We start from the raw sequence: 20,983 nt of genomic DNA on the forward strand, positions 1-20,983 counted from the left end.
AACTGGGCATGTTTAGCCTGAAGAAGAGAAGGCTGAGAGGAGATATGATAGCCATGTATAAATATGTGAGAGGAAGCCACAGGGAGGAGGGAGCAAGCTTGTTTTCTGCTTCCCTGGAGACTAGGACGCAGTGGAACAATGGCTTCAAACTACAAGAGAGGAGATTCCATCTGAACATGAGGAAGAACTTCCTGACTGTGAGAGCCATTCAGCAGTGGAACTCTCTGCCCTGGAATGTGGTGGAGGCTCCTTCTTTGGAAACTTTTAAACAGAGGCTGGATGGCTATCTGTCAGGGGTGATTTGAATGCAATATTCCTGCTTCTTGGCAGGGGGTTGGACTGGATGGCCCATGAGGTCTCTTCCAACTCTTTGATTCTATGATTCTATGAATGTGAAAAAATCCAAAAGTTCCATGAAATAATCAGGAAGGAAATGGAGGAGCTATTAGGAATAAATATAGAATGGAACAAGACTCAATTTTTCACCCAGAAATTGGAAAGTAAAGGGGAATATAAAGAAAGTGAGGAAATAATAAAACACACGATAGAGGCAATCAAAGCAATCAAATGGAAGGACCACAAGAAATGGGATATAAAAACTTGGTATAAATATCTAGCTAAATGCCTTCTCCAAGATTATATTAGCGAAAGGAAAAGTTACTATACGACGGGTCAAAGCAGAAGGACATAGGAAGCAAAATGGAAGGGTCTCATTTACAGAATAAAGGGGAAAGATAAATATAGAGTGTTAAATAAGACTATTCTCATGATTGAACAATTGTACTTAACAGTATTGTTACTACTAAAAAAAAGAAAAGAAAAGGGGGGGAAAGTAATTGGGTTTGGGTTATCAGAACTCGCAGAGCCAGCCAGCATGCTATCCTTGTTTCATTGTCTGGAAGCCAAGGATTTTGGCTGAACAGCCGGTTTCTTACTGAGTCACCATCTGGAAGCCCAGCCAATTTCTTCTCGCTCTTCAGTGTTGTGTGAAGAAACATCCTGCAGAGAGAAAAAACAAAACATAGCTCCTTTATGACTGCAGGAGTTCCTTAACAAACAGTGCAAGACCAGTCATGAGCTGTAATGTTATTAACTGGGGGGAAGACATTCATTTGAACAATAGATCCGAGCAGGAGTGGGACATATGTTCTCCTGACGTTGCTAGACTACAGCTAGACTCCCATCAGCCATAGGCAATAGTGAGGAATTGTGAGGTTTCCAGTACATCTAAAGAAGCAAACTCCCCCTATCTTGGCACAATTAATAGTTATAGGATACATCTACACTCTAGAATTAATTCAGTTTGAACAAATCTTGCCAAGGAAACACCATGATAAGGTCATCTTAGGGTTCAACTACACAGAATGAATGTAGTTTGATGCCACCTTTAACTGCCCTAGTTCAATGCTATGCAATCATGGAAGCTGTAGTTTTGCAAGGTCTACCAAAGATTGCTGGCCCCTCATCAAACTACAGCACCCAGGACTCCATAGCATTAAGTCATGACAGTTAAAGCGGTGCCAAACTGCATCCATTCTGCAGTGTAGATGCACTCTTGGAGTCATCATAAGTTGACTGAGCCTAATCCTATATCTAGTCTATCTACTCATTGAGCCTGGAGTCTTGATTACACAAGAGACTTGTGCAGTCCAGGGATGAAACCCAACAGAAATACACCCTGCCACTGAACTCATGATGGGTTCCTAACAATTTATTTGGCCATGCCAGTCTTTTGTGCTGGCTGAGTACAATGGAGAGGGAATTTCATTATTTTTTAAAATGGTGCAAAAGAAATATATATAGATACACACATGCATTGTATATCTATATAAATAAAAATGTAATGTTCTGGGTTGTTGTAGGTTTTTTCAGGCTAAATGGCCATGTTCTAAAGTCATTTTCTCCTGACGTTTATGGCAAGCATCCTCAGAGGTAGTGAGATCTGTTGGAACTAAGAAAAAAAGGTTTATATATCTGTGGTGAGACAAAGGAGTCTTGTCTGCTGGAGCCAGATGTGAATGTTTCAACTGATCACCTTGATTGGCATTTGATTGCCTGGCAATGTAATGTTTGTTTGTGAGATTAACATAACTCAAAAACTACTGGACAAATTGACACCAAATTTGGACACAATACACCTATCAGGCCAACAAGTGACCACCACTCATAAAAACACAGCAGAAGGGACTTAAAAAGCCAAAAAGGCAAAAAGATGCTACAGTGCATGTGCAAAATGCCTCCTGCTGGCAAACAAAACACACAATAGCATATCCACACTCTCTTCCAGACTACAGCTCCCATCATCCCCTAGAACAGGCCCTTTAGGAGAGGAGGATGATCCAAATGCATTGCTTCCAAACTGCAAGCTTTCTTCTCCTTGGATTTGTTTGAGAGCATCCCAGTCCCTGCATATTTCCAAGTTCCTATTCCTAGATTCCAACTCCCAGGAATCCTACAGATACATAAGATAGAGATAGATAGGTAGGTAGGTAGATCTAGCAGGAGGACTCCTGGAAGTTGTAGTCCAGGAGTAGGTAGAGAAGGAAGAAAAGGGAAAAAGAGGAAGGGAAAGAAAAGGGGTGGGAGAGGAAGCGAAAAGGAAGAGAAAGGAGGAGAGAATGAAAGAAAAAAGGGAAGGAAGGAAGGAAGGAAGGAAGGAAGGAAGGAAGGAAGGAAGGAGGGAGGGAGGGAGGGAGGGAGGGAGGGAGGGAGGGAGGGAGGGAGAGAAAGAAAGGAGGAGAGAAAGATGGAGGGAAGGTTGGCCACAGCAAAGTGTGACGGGTACAGCTAGTATAAAATAAGAAGAGAAGCTGAAATCCATATTTTTTCTGTTCTTTCCAGATGCAACCTTCCTCCCCTCACCAGTGAGTACAGCAAAGATGTTGGGTCCAAAACTCAGCTGGTAACCGCAAATCCTAGCATCATTAAGAAAAGGTAAGCAGCAGGTTGCTTGTTTCTTCTGGAAGGGACTGGCGTTCTGAGCAAGGGAACAAAGCAGGAGTGTTCATGGCTGAAGTGTCAGAACGGAAATAAATATATTCCTAGCAGGTTTTCATTTGATGGGTTGGTAAATCTTTACACTGCTTTGACGCACTTCAGCTGGCTAACCAAGGTGCATTTGCGGTGCCAAGATATGATGGCCAGGTTTGCACAGTTGGGAATCAAACTTGAAATATTGTTCTGCATACAGTATCCTGCTTTCTTAATCTGGATTTTTCAACATGATTCTAATCCACATGGCTGTGGAGATAGGCCTGACATTTCAGAAATCGTGGGTGGTTAAATAAGATACAGGAATAACAACCTATCTGGCAATTATCCTCTATTTAATTAGAATGCATTTACACCAGGCATGGGCAAACTTTGACCCTCCAGGTGTTTTGGACTTCAACTCCCACAATTCCTAACAGCCTACCGGCTGTTAGGAATTGTGGGAGTTGAAATCCAAAACACATGGAGGGCAAAAGTTTGCCCATGCCTGATCTACACTGAAGAATCAATACAGTTTGAAATCACTTGAACTGCCATGGCCCAATGCTATAGAATCATGGGAGTTGTAGTTTCCCAAGGACTTTAACCTTCTCTGCCAGAGTGGTGATGCATCACCAAATGACAACTCCCAGGATTACATAGCATTGATCCATGGCAGTTCAAGTGGTGATAAACTGCATTAATTCTACAGTGCAGATGCACACCAGGTTTATATAGTCACATGGAGCTGGAAAAAATCCCTTCTTCCCATAGGCATCATTACTCCAGAAAAGCAACATAATTGTACAAATTGGTGACAGTTTGATAATATAAGCAAGAATGCTAATTGCTCAGTACTGGCAAAAATGTTGTTGCTCCATTACTTCAATAATAGGAATTGAGTGGGAGCCCTGAATTAACTATTTGAAGCTTCTGTAATTTTCCCTGAAATAATGAATGTAAATGTATGTGTGTCTTTTAGCAATATGGCTGTAATTGATAAGGTTTTTTCCAACCTTGAATACAAAACATTGAAGTAAAACTCAGTAATTGGATTGCTTTTATGATGGGCATATCATTATGATGTTAAGGGAGGGACGGACATATATATATTTCTATAACTTACTGTTTGTATTGAATTAGTGCTCTTATAGCTTTTACCAATGGATTTCCTTCCCTTTGTTGGATGAGTGGGCTTATTGACAAAAGACTCTCTTCATAAATGTATAGCAGAGTAACGTTACCAGCAACGGCGCCTGTGCGTGAGTTTTTTTTTAATGTGTGGAGGTTGGTACACAGCCAATCAACACACAGTCTTCACAGAGTGAGGTCACAACCAGTGGCATGGTTAACACAATGACGGTGGCTTCTCAATATGTTGCAGTCTTCTTCCACTTTCACAATTGTTGTAACATGTTATTCTCTGCCTGATCCGCCATTGAAGCCTTCAGGTCTTCATCTTGTGCTTGGTATGAAACCTCCCCTGCGGCCACTCCTGGGAGTGTATGACTCCGGTGGTTACGCCTGCAGGTTCATTGGAAGACACAAGCCCCCTTACCACAACAAGGTGACAATCTTGTGTGACCCAGCACCAGTAGCCAAAAGTGATTTAAAAAACACATAGACCAATGTTATATCTTCCTTAGGAGGTTTTTCTTTGTAGTAAAATAATATGGTTGCACTATTTACAAGAACAGGGTTTCCATAACACAAATAAAGTTCTTTATACTTCCTCCTTTGCTTCCACACTGGGCTTCTTTCTCACGCAGATAAACTGCTTCACTCTCACAGAGCCTCCCCTCACAGCTTCACACAGTAGTTTACACACGAGATCTTCAACCTGGGGCTTCACTCACCTAAACTTCGCTCACTAAGCCTTCTCACACTGAGGGCCTGCTAACACTGAGGCCTTCTCATACTCAGACCTACTCATAGTGAGGCCTTCTAACTCTGAGGCCTACCACTGCTGAGGCTTATCTCACACTGAGGCCTCTCTCACAGTGAAGTCTCTCTCAGACTGGGGCCTCCCTCCGACGACGGAAGCCTACTAAGCTACAGGTTCACCTGCTTATATTGAACGGCAGCTTTTGCTGAGTCATTGCATCCATTTAACCCTTTCAATGCTTGACTCACATTTTTGTAATTAAAATACCTAGATAATTTTTTATATTTCAGGCACCCTTACCCCTATAAAAAGTCTCTGGAATAGGCAAATGTTCTCTTGAACTACAGGGAAATAATGGAAATGTTGTGTATGGCTTCACCTACACTGCCATATAATACATATAGTTTGAAACTGGTCAGTTTAGACCAGTGGTTCACAACCTGGGGTCCCCAGATGTTTTTGGCCTTCAACTCCCAGAAATCCTAACAGCTGGTAAACTGGCTGGGATTTCTGGGAGTTGTAGGCCAAAACACCTAGGGTCCCACAGGTTGAGAACCACTGGTTTAGACTCATACGTATAATGCAGTTTAATTGCATTGGACAGCACTATAGGAGTCTATACCAGGCATTGGCGAACTTCAGCCCTCCAGATGTTTTGGACTTCAATTCCCACAATTCTTGCGTCAGAGGGGGAAAAGGAAAGAGCCTGAGGCTGTTAGGAATTATGGGAGTTGAAGTCCTAAACCCCTGGATCGCTGAAGTTTGCCCATGCCTGGTATACACTGACCATATAATGTAATGTGGATTACATTTTACTAACCTCTTAAGAGGAAAGGATCATTTACATAGAATACAGTGTGGTTTTGCTTTTGTTTTCTTAGACTTATTTTAGGGCTCAGCTAAAGATTCTGAAATAGGATATTTCCATTTGAAACTTGGGAGTGAGGCCAAATGGGTGAGTGTTGGGTGCCAACTGGCATGTCTTTGAAAGAAGTACACAAAATGCTCTGGAGAGGGGGAAATGGACAGAGGAATGATGTTCCCGCATAGAAGCATGCTATGGTGCCAGCAGCGCAAACCAAACTTTTTATAGGAAAATTGTACTTCTTTGCAACCTTCACGAAGATGTACTCTACCCTTTTGCCCTGGAAAAAAGTCCAAACGTGATTGCCAGGTTTGCAAAACAGTAGCAAAAAAGAGGAAGGCTCTGGCAGTGCTTTTCTCTGTAGCTCTACATTTTGTATGATAGCAGGCTCTCCCCTCCCCAGCTATTTAATGAAATATTTTGTCATGTGCAAAGGGACAGGTACAGAATAGTTTAGACATAAATGCAAATATTTAGGTGGATACCAAAGGCAAATTGGCAGATAACAGAGTGTGCAGAATTTTAGTGTAATGTTCTGCTTTTCTGTACGTTCCGAAAGCAAATGGATCTTGTTTTGCTTGAACCAAATTTGAGTGAAGATGGCCTTTAAGTTGTGCCTTTTGTCATCATGCATTTGTCTTTTTGTTTCTGCTAAATCTGATCTGGGAACACACACGCGCGCGCACGCAAGCAATAATTTAATTTCTCTAAAAGATAGCATGGTTTCATTTAATCTTGAAAGCAATATGAGAGTTTGTGCTCGGGCTTGCTGCCAAATGGCAAACCGCTTAGATAGGTTGTTTTTCAATTAAATACTGAGAGTTCTTCATGAATAAACAAATACCCTGTTTCTTGGTCTTTTGTCTTTCATGCTTGTCCTTGAACAAAGTATTTTAGGGGCGCCAAACATTAAATGAAGAGTCTCTGGAGTTCTCTTTATGTTGCCCTCTTAATGGCTGAATGTCACATTCATGTGTTAACTGCCCCATGGGAGAAAGAGACTGGTGTTATTGACCACTTCCAAATTATGCACAATTCAAAGTGCTGGCTTTAGCCTATAAAGCCCTTAACGGTTCCAGCCCAGTTTACCTGTCGGAATGTATTTCCCTTTATGAGCCAGCTAGGAGGTTAAGATCATCTGGGGAGGCCCTGCTCTCGGTCCCACCTCCTTCACAGGTGTGGTTGGTGGGGAGGAGAGACAGGGCCTTCTCAGTGGTGATCCTTTGGCAATGGAACTCCCTCCCTAGTGAAATTAGATCAGCCACCTCCCTCCTGACCTTTAGGAAAAGACTAAAGATGTGGATTTGGGATCAAGCATTTGGTTAGTAACCCACCAGAGAATATGGAATAGTGCAATGACAAATTGGAATGGTTATAAGCAATGATTTTGGATAATGTGATTTTCACAAGTGGTTTTGAGGCTTGATATGTTTGTCATGATTGTTTTAATGAATTTGTTTATTTTAATATGTATGTTTGCATGGCATCAAATCACTGCTTATATATATAAGCCACCTAGAGTCCTTCAAGGGGTTGAAAAAGGCGGGGTTTAAATATGGTAAATAATGAAAATAAATAAATGCCAAATTTAAGGGAAGGATGAGTAATTTCTAATTCTAAGGGTTATTTTTTCACCCTTCAAAATCCTCTGATTCATACATCAACGTCTGACAATGGAATATGTTGCCTGAGAATATGATGGAGTCTTATTAATTGGTGGTTTTTAACCATATTCTGGATGGCCATCTATTGTGGGTGATTTAATATTGTGTTCCTGCATAGATGAAGGGAGGTTGGATGCTTTTATGATCCCCTCCCATTACATGCAAGCAAGAATTTAGGTCTATTTCCCTGTGGTCCTGCTAGATCAGATTATGCCTTCTGAAGATGTCCTTTCATAGAATCATAGAATCATAGAATCAAAGAGTTGGAAGAGACCTCATGGGCCATCCAGTCCAACCCCCTGCCAAGAAGCAGGAATATTCCTTTGGTCTACAGGAATAGGAAGGAAGGAGGAGGAAGGAAGTCCTTTCCATTGTGTTCCATCCATAGTAGGAAAGCTATTACAGAGTTGTTGTTGTGCATGTTCAAGTCATTTCTGACTTATGATGATCTTGAAATGGCTGTATCATGATGGGGTGGGGTTTTGTTGGGAAGATTTATTGGGCAGATTTGTTGTGAACAGTTTGCTTTTTACTCTCTCTGAGGATAGGAGAGTGTGTGACTTGTCCAAGGTTACCTAACTGGCATTGGAGAAAGGCACAGGGAAGGAGTAACCATACATCTTGGAATAAGTTGAGTATTAGACAAAAGTAACTAAATGTATTAATAGCCAGGGGCTTTTATGCATGTTAATCTGGAAGTAAGACCCATTGATTACAGTGGTGCTTTTGTTGTTGTCATGTGTCTTCAAATCAACTCCAGCTTGTGGTGAATCTATCATTGAGTTTTCTTGGCAAGATTTATTCAGAGGAGGTTTGCCATGTTGTTGTTTATTTCTTCAGTCGCTTCCGACTCTTTGTGACCTCATGCACCAGCCCATGCCGGAGCTCTCTGTCAACTGTGGCCACCCCCAGCTCTTTAAAGGTCAAGCCAGTCACTTCAAGGATAACATCCATCCATCTTGCCCTTGATCAGCCCCTCCTACTTTTTCTTTCCATTTCCCCCAGCAGCACGATTATCTCCAAGCTTTCCTGTCTTCTCATGACGTGACCGAAGTACTTCATGTCCTTCTCTCCAGTGAGCTGTTGGGCATTATTTCCTGGAGTATGGACTGGTTTGATCTTACAGTCCAAGGAACTCTCCAAATTTTCCTCCAGCACCACATCTTACTTCACTCAGCCTCCCTTATGGTCCAGCTCTTGCATCCATAGGTTACTTCATAGCCTTCTTCAAAGGCTATAAAAAGGATGATTTGCCCACAGTGACCTGGTGGGTTTTCATGGCAAAGTGGACATTAGAACCATGGTTTCCTGTTATCAAGGTGTAACACTCAAACCATTACACTATAAAACCAACTACTTCCCAAGTAAATTTGTGCAGGATAAGCTCGGTTACAGGTGTCTCCAGATCATTGACTCGAAGTTAGAAGCCACTTCATGTCAAACTAGATCTATTGAATCAGTGGAACTTAGAACTAGCAGTTGGATGTAGTTCCACTGTTTTGGAGTGTTAATGTTAATACTCAGAAATATATTTGGCCCCATTACTGGTTAACATGTCATGGAGATATTAGCTCCATGACATGTTATCTAGTGATCTATAAAAGTATAGTGCATATTCATGACCAATAAACTATATTGTCATGAAGACTCACTATACTTTTACAGATCACTTTATTTTCAATACAGACTGGTATATCCAATGTCAATGGGGTGATGAATCCACTCCAGGTTTGATGTTAACTTCAAAGGAGCTATCCAGAGTGCTGAGCCTAATTGGAGAGTGCAGATCAGCACTTTGGACAACTTCTTTCAAATATGTATGAAAACCCAGAACAGATTCACTGTCCCATTGACATTTCACATTTGTAGTTCTTAAAATGTTTCACAACTGTGACAGCGCGAGTGGTGCCACCTATATGTAGAACTGTAAGTTGCAGGATTTGAACTGTTGCATCATGCCTGATTTTGTCTTTTTACCCTGTAAATGTATAGTTGGATTGATTGGTTTTTATAGCTGTCAATCAATGTTGTTTGCATCAGTTGAATTGCTCCTCCTGCTCAATTCTTTGACCCCACCTCTTCCTAGAGAGCAGGAAAGTGTTTCCTTTTCCATTCCACCATCAAACTTTCTATCAGATGGACATGACAGAGAGACTTGGCTCTGAAGCCCTTGATTAAGTTACCTCTCAGCACCAATTCTGAGGTTCCTACCCTTGAGACTTAAGCTTCATGTTCAGATCAACCTGGACGACGTTGAGAAGTCTCAAGCGCCTTCAAACCAGTTCTTTGGCACCAGAGGAAGGCTTTGTGCCTTCAAAATATAGGTCACTGTAATTGGGGTTGTGATTATTCCGATATTCACAGCCATTGAGAAAGAGGGACCTGGAAAAGCTTCTGAGCGGCAAAGCTCCTTGGATCCAAGGCAACCAGAGACTGTAAATGTATATTTTCCTTTACCCTTTTGAAACTTCCAGCTTATTGCTTTAAAGGGATAACTCTTTGTGAACAATTAAACCTATTTGAGTTATCTACAGTGTTTTGGTTCTTGGAAGTTCCAGTTTTTCTAAAGGAGGGCAAGAAGCAATCCCCTGGAGGAAAGATGTCACGTCCATGCCTCTTTCACTAAGAGTTATAGCCTCCAGGTGCGATGGCACAACAACCCATCTTCCAAATCTATTATGCAGAAAGCCACAATGTAAAATTTGGAATATGCATGCATAAATGGAGATGTTGCTGGTAGTCTGTTTTGGCTGCTACTTTGCAGTGAATCGCACAGTGTCGGTTCCAGACTTCCCGCTCCTGAGAGAGGAAGCTAATCTTGGAAAAATTAGTTTTGGGAATAAAACTGCCAGAATCTCTTATCTAGTATTGCAAATAAAATGTCCAAGTTCTGAAATTTAGTGTTTTGTTTTTTTAAAATAACTGTTTAGCATCCAATAACTCTAACATCAGACATATAGCAGATCTTGCAAAGAAACTCCTTCTCTATGCTTCCTTTGATTACCTCATTCTCCATTTTCTATACCACTCTGATAGCACTCACAGCATCTCTCGGTATTTAATTTGGAGGCCCAAGGCACAGGCCAGATGCCCAGTTGAGTTAAGAGAACAAAGTGTAAGCCTGACATAATTTAATTTATTTCTACCCAATTTATTTAATTAGCAGAGGATAATTTTAGGCTGGATGTGGTTGCCTCTTTTGATTTATCACTGTTGGTCAGCTTCTGCACAAAGTCATGGATTTGCCCCTGTCTCTTTGTTAGACTTGTCACTGCAGGGGCGTCGGAGATGAATTCATTCAGCTAATGCTTATAAAGCAGAGGTCCAAATCCCCATGAAATCTACTCAGTCAGCAGTCCCCTTTTTGCATCAAAGATAGATGCAAATATGGACCATGTACCTAAATATGGAGCGGGCCAAAATTATGGTGAAATCAGCACTGGGCAAGCAACTACCTATCCTTTCCCTTTCTTCCAAGAGATCTGTACTAGGTAATTATAGCATTGTGAAATTACTTTAATGGCTATAGTTTTTCATTTCTGAAATTGAAGCAAATAAATACAATTTCTAAACTAGAGCCCTAATACTGTAGTTCAGGAGAATGGACTATTGCTCCCCAGCAAATAATTGTATGCATCTCTTGGAACTGCACATCCCAGGATTCCATAAGCTGAAGGCATAGTAGTTAGCGTGGCATTAAAATGCTGTAATTTTGCAGTGCAGAAACAGGCTAAATGTTACTTCAGCCATGTGCAGATTCTTGACTTTTCCTTCTTTGTTGCATTAATAAGGTAATCCAGTCGAAGAACCATTGTGATGAAGTATAGTCTTTTTTCTGCCTTGGTTAGACCACACCTGGAATATTGTGTCCAATTCTGGGCACCACAATTGAAGAGAAATATTGACAAACTGGAATGTGTCCAGAGGAGGGCAACTAAAATTATCAAGGGTCTGGAGAACAAGTCTTATGAAGAGTGGCTTAAAGAGCTGGGCATGTTTAGCCTGAGAAGAGAAGGCTGAGAGGAGACATGATAGCCATGTATAAATATGTGGGAGGAAGTCACAGGGATGAGGGAGCAAGCTTGTTTTCTGCTTCCCTGGAGACACGGAACAATGGCTTCAAACTACAAGAGAGGAGATTCCATCTGAACATGAGGAAGAACTTCCTGACTGTGAGAGCTGTTAAGCAGTGGAACTCTTTGCCCCGGAGTGTGATGGATGCTCCTTCTTTGGAGGCTTTTAAACAGAGGCTGGATGGCCATCTGTGAAGGGTACTTTGAATGCAATATTCCTGCTTTTTGGCAGGAGGTTGGACTGGATGGCCCATGAGGTCTCTTCCAACTCTATGATTCTATGATTCTAATGCGTAGGACCAAACCATATGCATGCTTATTTGTTAGAAATCAAGGAGCCCCCAGTGGCATAGTAGGTTAAAGTGCTGAGCTGCTGAGCCTGCTAACCGAAAGGTCACAGGTTCGAATCTAAGGAGCGGCATGAGCTCCCACTGTTAGCCCCAGCTTCTGCCAACCTAGCAGTTTAAAAACAAGCAAATGTGAGTAGATCAATAGGTACCGCTCCAGTGGGAAGGTAACAGCGCTCCAAGAAGTCATGCTGGTCACATGACCTTGGAGGTGTCTATGGACAACGCTGTCTCTTTGGCTTAGAAATGGAGATGAGCACCAACCCCCAGAGTCGGACACAACTGGACTTAATGTCGGAGGAAAACCTTTACCTTTACCTTGTTAGAAATCTTTTTCCCCCCTGGAAATTCATTGTGGACTGACAGATGGCTTGTGATTTAGTACTGATACATCATTTTGAGTAGCACTGATAAGAGTTGTTGAAATGCAGACCTGGAAGAGCCAATTTCAGTGAGAGCTTATGGGCCATCATTCATTCATTCATTCATTCACTCTCTCTTTCTGCCCTATGTGAGAAGGTTGTTGTGAATATAACATGAGGATGAAGAATGCTCTTGTGAGCTGCCTTGACCTCATTGAAAGAAGGATGTGATATAAATGCAACTACAATGGGCCCTTGGCGTCTGCTAAGGTTTGGTTCCAGAACCTCCTATTGATGCCAAATCTATGGATGCTCAAGTCCCATTATATACAATGGCATAGTAAAAGAGTGCCTCTTATATAAAACTAGCGGTCCCCTGCCTCACATTGCTGTGGCCCAGTTTGGTGATTTGGAAAATAAAGTAATGAGAAAGTGTTGGTTTCTAATATATGCAATGTCTTTCTGCTTGTGGGTAAACAGTATTTCTTGCTGTTTCTTTGCCAGTGTTGATGTGGAAAGTGTCTGGTTTGCCTACTCTGGAACATGCCATATATCATTGCCCTTCTTTAGGGGTCCCTTTCAAATATTTGATACTGCATCTGTCATATACATATGTGTGTGTGTGTGTGTGTGTGAATGGTTGGATGGCCCTTTGTCAGGAGAGCTTTGATTATGTTTTCTTGCCCTAGTGAAGGGAGTTGGACTGGATGGCCTTAAGGCAACATTTCTCAACCTGGGAAGTCAAGACCTGAGGGCAGGAGTCACTGGAGGGGGGGGGGGGTCAGAAGGCCACCAAAGGCCACCTCATCTGAACATGAGGAAGAACTTCCTGACTGTGAGAGCCGTTCAACAGTGGAACTCTCTGCCCTGGAGTGTGGTGGAGGCTCCTTCTTTGGAAGATTTTAAACAGGGGCTGGATGGCCATCTGTCAGGGGTGATTTGAATGCAATATTCCTGCTTCTTGGCAGGGGGTTGGACTGGATGGCCCATGAGGTCTCTTCCAACTCTTTGATTCTATGATTCTATGAAAGACCACCAGAAAACACTGTATTTTCTGTTGGTCATGAGGGTTCTGTGTGGGAAGTTTGCCCCAATTCTGTCATTGACGGGGTTCAGAATGCTCCTTGATTGTAGGGGAACTATAAATCCCAGTAACTACAACTCCCAATGTCAAGGTCTATTTCCCATCTGTGTTCACATTTGGGCATATTGAGTATTCCTATCAAGTTTCATCCAGATCCATCATTGTTTGAGCCCACAGTGCTCTCTGGATGTAGGTGAACTACAACTCCCAAACTCAAGGTCAACACCCACCAAACCCTTCCAATATTTTCTGTTGGTCCTGGGAGTTCTGTGTGCCAAGTTTGGTTTGATTCAGATTAGAGAGATGGGCCAAAACTAACAAAATGAAGTTCAACAGTGACAAATGCAAGATACTCCACTTTGGCAGGAAAAACGAAATGCAAAGATACAGAATGGGGGACAATGCCTGGCACGAGAGCAGTACGTGTGAAAAAGATCTTGGAGTCCTTGTGGACAACAAGTTAAACATGAGCCAACAATGTGATGTGGCGGCAAAAAAAGCCAATGGGATTTTGGCCTGCATCAATAGGAGCATTGCGTCTAGATCTAAGGAAGTAATGCTACCCCTCTATTCCGCTTTGGTTAGACCACACCTGGAATATTGTGTCCAATTCTGGGCACCACAATTCAAGAGAGATATTGACAAGCTGGAATGTGTCCAGAGGAGAGCGACTAAAATGATAAAAGGTCTGGAGAACAAGCCCTATGAGGAACGGCTTAGGGAGCTAGGCATGTTTAGCCTGAAGAAGAGAAGGCTGAGAGGGGATATGATAGCCATGTATAAATATGTGAGAGGAAGCCACAGGGAGGAGGGAGCAAGCTTGTTTTTCTGCTTCCCTGGAGACTAGGACGCGGAACAATGGCTTCAAAGTACAAGAGAGGAGATTCCATCTGAACATGAGGAAGAACTTCCTGACTGTGAGAGCCGTTCAGCAGTGGAACTCTCTGCCCCAGAGTGTGGTGGAGGCTCCTTCTTTGGAAGCTTTTAAACAGAGGCTGGATGGCCATCTGTTGGGGGTTATTTGAATGCGATGTTCCTGCTTCTTGGCAGAATGGGGTTGGACTGGATGGCCCATGAGGTCTCTTCCAACTCTTAGATTCTATGATTCTATGATTCCATCGTTGATGGAGTTCAGAATGCTCTTGGGTTGTAGGTGAACTATAAATCTCAGCAACTACAACTCCCAAATGACAAAATCATAATTTTTTGAGTGATGGTCACTCCTTGTGTTGTGAGACATTTTGTTGTCAAATTTGGTGTGATTTCGTTCATTGGTTCTTTTGTTTTTAAGGTACTCATTACGCACAGAGCATTTATATATATATAGATAACGAAAGCAAGGCATAGGAAGAGTCTGAAAAGCTGTGAAATGGCGCGAGGCTCCAGCAGGATTGGGAAAGGGAGGTGACTTCAGTATGCCCTTAACGCTGGAATTGCCAGCTCTGGATGCCGACACTGTCACCTGGTTCAATCACTGTCATCTCTAACTACAAAGGTCAGATGATGATAAAGACCTCTTTCTGCCTGAGACTCCAGAGAGCTTTCATGGAGAAGCCAAGCTGACTTCATATAACACTGACTGATACAATTTCGGTTTTGGTTTAGGTTGACATAATTCCTCTTTTCTCATGCCCATAGTGTGTAAATTAATTCGCGGTGTTAAGAGATCGGAGTGCTCCAAAATCCAGAGCCATCAGTCTGCGAGATTATCTGACTCATTCAAGGCCCCCATGAGAGTGATCCATTGAGCAGCTGCAGACAGACATGAAATATTAGTCTATGTCAGACCTTTCAGGCACTACCTCATTGTTATTCCCACAGATACTGCCAGGAATTAGTCATTTGGAAAAACAGGGTTTTATTCCTCACCCCCAGTCACCCAAGGCTATAGAAATAAGGCATCCACTGCAGGGAGATAAACCACATTTATTTATTTATTTGGCATATCTCTACCCCGCCCTTCCCACCCCTAAGGAGACTCAGAGTGGCTTTACACATAGGCAACAATTCAGTGCCATAAAAACAACATACAATTAAAATAAGCACTTACATTAAAACCAAACAATGTGCCATTATGTGCCATTGCGCCTGGGGCTATATGTCTTAGTGAAAGATACATGGACGTGATATCTCTCCCCAGGGGATTGCTTCTTGCCCTCCTTTAGGAAACTGGAACTCCCAAGGACCAAGACACAACAGATAACTCAAAATGATCTTTATTGTTCACAATGAGTTATCTTTCTTAGGCATAAACTTGATGATTCAACAGGAACCAACAATTAAGCAGGGAAGGCAATTCAACAGATGCAAACAACATTGATAGAAAGCAGTAGATAGCCAAACAATTCAACTGTACATTCACATACAAGTGGGGCCTGATGCGCCGTCACTAATTAAAACATTTAAAACATTACACCAGTTATTAAAGTCCATGATTGCAATCCGGAGCCATTCCAGTTGTCATTGCACATATTCCATATCCATTTATTGCACTACAATTACTACCTGAAGCCTTGGTCCCATAGCCACATCTTTCTTTCTGAAGTCAAGGAGGGAGACAGCTGGTCTAATCCCACTGGGGAGGGAGTCCCACAGCTGAGGGGCCACCACTTGGAAGGCCCTGCCTCTCATCTCCACCAACCATGCCTGCGAAGGAGGTGGGACCAAGAGCAGGGACTCCCCAGAAGATCTTAATCTCCGAGATGGTTCATATAGGAAGAACCTTTCAGACAGGTAAGCTGGGCTGGAACCATCTAGGGCTTTATAGGCTAAAGCCAGCACTTTGAATTGTGCTCGGTAGCAGACTGGCAGCCAGTGGAGTTGACAGAACAGGGGGGTGGTATGTCCCTGTATGTTGCTTCAGTGAGGAAGTTGGCTGCTGCTTGTTGGACCACTTGGAGCTTCCAAACAGCCTTCAAAGGCAACCCCACGTAAAGTGTGTTGCAGTAGTCTATTCGGGATATAAACACGGCGTGGACTACCATGGCCAAGTTTAACTTCCCAAGGTACGGGTGCAACTGGCACACAAGTTTTAATTGTGCAAATGCTCCCCTGGGGTTTCACGCTCAGCAATTAATCCAGAAGAACTCCCAAGCTGTGAACCTGTGTCATCAGGGGGAGTGTAACCCCATCCAACACAGGCTGTAACCCTATACTCTGTTCTGCCTTCTGACTGACCAGGAGGACCTCTGTCTTGTCTGGATTCAATTTCAAATTTTTCACCCTCATCCAGATCATCCCAGCTGCCAAGCACCTGTTCAGGACCTCAACGCTTGCCTCCGGTATCCTCATCTACCGAAGTGTTCATTTCCATCCATGTGGTCCTCCACCCTCCTATGCTTACTGTCTCTGTTACTATTATCTGGTGGAAGGGGCAGGGGAGGTAGTGGGCTGGAGCCTGTGGGAAACAATGAGGGGAGGAGGGGGGATGAAGAAGGCCAGCAAAATTGGCCAACATCCCAAACAGCTGGTGAAAATGTGATTAAGACCCTAGCCAGGAATAGCGGCATAGAGGAGGGGAGGTGTTCCACTAGCCGAGGGGCCCCCATAGAGGTCGTGGTGGGAAGGAGGAGATGAGGGAAAAGGAGACCTCAAATTCGGCCAAATTCGGACCATTTATCTATAATCAAAATTCCAAATCGGTCTCCTAAGGTAAATTGGTGTAACCAGGTGAGCGGACCCTCCGGTCTGAAGGTGGTGCTGTTGAACGCCAGATCTGTCAACGGAAAAACGACCTGGATCCAGGACTTAATCCTGGACGAACGGGCAGATCTGGCGTGCATCACGGAGACCTGGTTGGATGAAGCTGGAGGAGTAAATCTGACCCAGCTTTGTCCTCCGGGTTTCTCCGTGCAGCACCAACCTAGATCCGGAGGGCGGGGAGGCGGGGTCGCAGTGGTCTATAGGGATTCCATCCATCTGACCAGGTGCCCCATCCCGCAGACCGCAAATTTCGAAAGCGTCTACCTGAGGGTGGGTGACCGGGACAGTATAGGGATTCTAGTAGTGTACCGTCCACCTCGCTGCACTACAGTCTCCCTACCTGAGCTAGCGGGGGTGGTCTCGAGCCTGGCATTGAAGTCTCAACGGCTTCTTGTGCTGGGAGACTTCAACGTCCATGCCGAGACGACCCTCACAGGCGCGGCTCAGGACTTCATGTCTGCCATGGCAACCATGGGGCTGTCCCAACAAATATCTGGCCCCACCCACTGTGCTGGACACACATTGGATTTGGTTTTCTGCCAGGGATGGGAACAGGGTGGCGGTGTGGAGGAGTTGTCCATCTCTCCGTTGCCATGGACCGACCACTTCCTGATCAGATTTAGGCTCACTGCGCCCCCTAACCTCTGCAAAGGTGGAGGACCCATTAAGATGGTCCGCCCCAGGAGACTGATGGATCCGAATGGCTTCCTGACGGCTCTTGGGGATTTTCCCGCCACCTCGGTAGGTGACCATGTCGAAGCCTTGGTGGCTCTCTGGAATGGGGAGATGACCAGGGCTATTGACATGATTGCTCCGGAACGTCCCCTCTCAAGTAGCCGAGCTAAACCAGCCCCTTGGTTTACTGAGGAGCTGGCAGCTATGAAGCGAAGGAAGAGGGAACTAGAGAGTGTGTGGCGTTCGGAACCGAGCGAGTCAAACCGAGCACGGTTTGTGTCCTTTCTTAGGGCATATGCCGCGGCAATAAAGACCGCAAAGAAAACTTTCTTTGCGGCCACTATTGCGTCTGCAAAGAACAGTCCGGCGGAGCTGTTTCGGATTGTCAGAGGTCTTTTAACTCCCGCCTCTGCAGGTGGGAGCCCTGACAATTCGGTCGCGCGCTGTGAAGCATTTGCTCGGTTCTTCGCAGACAAAGTCGCCTTGATCCGTTCTGGGCTGGACGCCGCGTTAGATGCAGACTCTGTGGATGTAACGAGAGCACCTGCTTGTCCTATTTTGTTGGATTCTTTTCAGTTTGTGAAACCCGAGGATGTGGACAAGATACTTGGAGGAATGAGGCCCACCACGTCCATCCTAGACCCCTGCCCATCCTGGCTTCTGAGAGAGGCCAGAGGGGGATTGGCCGAGTGGGTAACAGTGGTGGTGAATGCCTCCCTTCGGGAAGGCAAGATTCCAGCGAGCCTAAAACAGGCTATTATAAAGCCGCTGTTGAAGAAGGACTGTCCCCCTCGATGGACTGTCACCTTGTCGTGGTGAGGGGGCTTGCGTGTTCCGATGAACCTGTAGGCACAACAACTGGAGTCGTGCACTCCCAGGAGTGGCTGCGGGGGAGGTCCCAGACCAAGCACAGTCCGAAGACCCAAAGACCTCAACGGCGGAGCAGGCGGAGGATAACATGGCACATGTTACAACGGCTGCGAAGGCGGAAGAAGGCTGCAACAGACTGAGAAGCCACGGTCATTGTGTTAAACTACATCACCAGTGGAACCTCACTCTGTGAAGTCTGTGTGCTGATCAGTTGTGCACTGACCTCCACACATTAAAAAAATCCACGCACAGGCGTCTTCCAAAGAAAATAAAAACCAACCAACCAAAGCCCCATGGCGATCAGCGAGTGGCGACGGGGGCAGGACTGTGAAATCTGGAAGCCCCTAGTCACAGACTGGCACATGGGCGGTGGGTACGGACTCAGTCGTTCTACCTCAAGGTCCGAGGCAGTTGAGTAGTTCGGCAGCTGTATCCGCGACTGAGCAGCCCTATTGAGGACCCACTCTGCTCACCCCACATGGGGAGGGGGCTAGAAAAGGTGCCCTAAACATAGTCTGCCTCACTTATCCCTGACTGGACTGCCGCGTCCAGTGGGGTCACCACCCTGCGGCCAAAAAAGGAAAATGAACTTCGGTACGTGGAACGTACGGACTCTGATGGACAACAGTGGCAGTGAACGCCCCGAACGCAGAACTGCCATCATTGCAAGGGAGCTGGGACGCTTCAACATCGACATAGCAGCCCTTCAGGAGACCCGGAGAGCAGGAGAGGGACAGCTGAAGGAAGAAAAAGGAGGCTACACCTTCTTCTGGAAGGGACTGCCCGAAAAAGACCAAAGAATGCACGGAGTTGGCTTCGCCATCAGAAACGATCTGGTGAAACATCTGTCCGAAGCACCCACTGGCATCAACGAACGACTCTCAACCCTCCGAATCGATCTTGCCAAAAACCAACGGGCAACCATCATAAGTGCCTATGCACCAACACTAGATGCTGACGAAGACATCAAGGAGAAATTCTACTGTCAGCTGGACAGCGTCCTATCGGGGATACCTAAGGAGGACAAAATCATCCTCCTGGGGGACTTCAATGCAAGAGTCGGGCGAGACTTCGACCTGTGGCCAGGGACCATCGGAAAAGACGGGGTTGGAAACAGCAACTCAAATGGCATCCTGCTTCTCACCAAATGTGCGGAACACAACCTTGTCATCACCAACACGCTCTTCCGCCAGAAAAACAAGTTCAAGACATCATGGAAGCACCCCCGGTCAAAGCATTGGCACCTCTTAGACTATGTAATCACACGCGCCAGAGACCGCCGTGACGTGCTCCTCACAAGAGCCATGATTGGTGCTGACGACTGCTGGACTGACCACAGGCTAATTCGATCCTCGATGGCTATCAAGATCGCCCCCAAGCGCAGACTCCAAGGAAGGAAGACAAGGCGCAAAATGAACACCCAAGCCCTTCAGGAGCCCTCCAGACGAGCCCATCTCCAAACAGCACTCAAGGACCATCTACCCACAGAACACCCCGAAAATGTTGAGGAACATTGGAACAAACTGAAGACCTCCATCATCCAAGCCTGCGAAGAAACTATTGGATACCAAGCCAAGAAACATCAAGACTGGTTTGATGAAAATGACATCGAGATCCAACAGCTAATTGACAAGAAAAGGAAAGCCTTCCAAGCATGGCAGAGAGACATCAACTGTGCTGCTAAGAAAAAGATCTATGCCAGTGCAAAAGCTGAGGTCCAAAGAAGGACAAGAGAACTCAAGAACATCTGGTGGACAAAGAAGGCCGAAGAAATCCAACACCTGGCAGATACCCATAATGCTCAGGGATTCTTCAAAGCCACAAAGGTCATCTATGGACCAAGAAACCATGGCATACAGCCTCTACGCTCATCAGATGGAACCAAACTCCTGAAGGACCAAAAGTCAATTGCACTACGTTGGAAAGAACACTACCAAAGCCTCCTGAACCGCAGCTCCAATGTGGCCGACGAGGTCCTCTCACAAATCCCACAACAACAAACCAGGGATGAGCTTGCAGCACTGCCTAGTTTGGAAGAAGTCAGCAATGCCATCAGCCAACAGAAGAATAACAAAGCCAGTGGACCAGATGGGATCCCTGCTGAAATCTTTAAAGAGGGAGGACCTGAGCTAACACACCAACTCCACCAGCTCATAGAAAAAGTGTGGGTGACCGAGAAAATCCCAGCAGATTTCAAGGACGCCACCATCATCACCCTCTTCAAAAAAGGGGAAAGAACAGACTGCGGAAACTATCGAGGTATCTCCCTTCTAACCTCCGCTGGGAAAATCCTCGCAAGAATCCTTGCAAACCGCCTTCTGCCCCTCTCAGAAGACACCCTCCCAGAATCCCAGAACGGCTTCCGCCCCTCCAGAGGAACCGTGGACATGATCTTCACTGCACGACAACTCCAAGAAAAATGCAGGGAACAAAACCAACCCCTGTACATGGCATTCATCGACCTTGCAAAGGCATTTGACACAGTG

The 20,983-nt window shown here is 44.8% G+C and overlaps 1 protein-coding gene across 1 annotated transcript in view; it reads left to right on the forward strand.

The window, feature by feature from the left end:
* Positions 1–20,983, forward strand: part of ST8SIA1 (ST8 alpha-N-acetyl-neuraminide alpha-2,8-sialyltransferase 1) — a 148,856-nt gene that overhangs the window by 73,463 nt on the left and 54,410 nt on the right. The window contains exon 4 of the mRNA XM_060776535.2: positions 2,842–2,934. Within this exon, the coding sequence (XP_060632518.2) occupies positions 2,842–2,934 (93 nt within the window). The remainder of the gene's footprint in view (positions 1–2,841; positions 2,935–20,983) is intronic.

Source organism: Anolis sagrei, chromosome 5, assembly GCF_037176765.1.
Source record: "Anolis sagrei isolate rAnoSag1 chromosome 5, rAnoSag1.mat, whole genome shotgun sequence".
NCBI lineage: Eukaryota > Metazoa > Chordata > Lepidosauria > Squamata > Dactyloidae > Anolis > Anolis sagrei.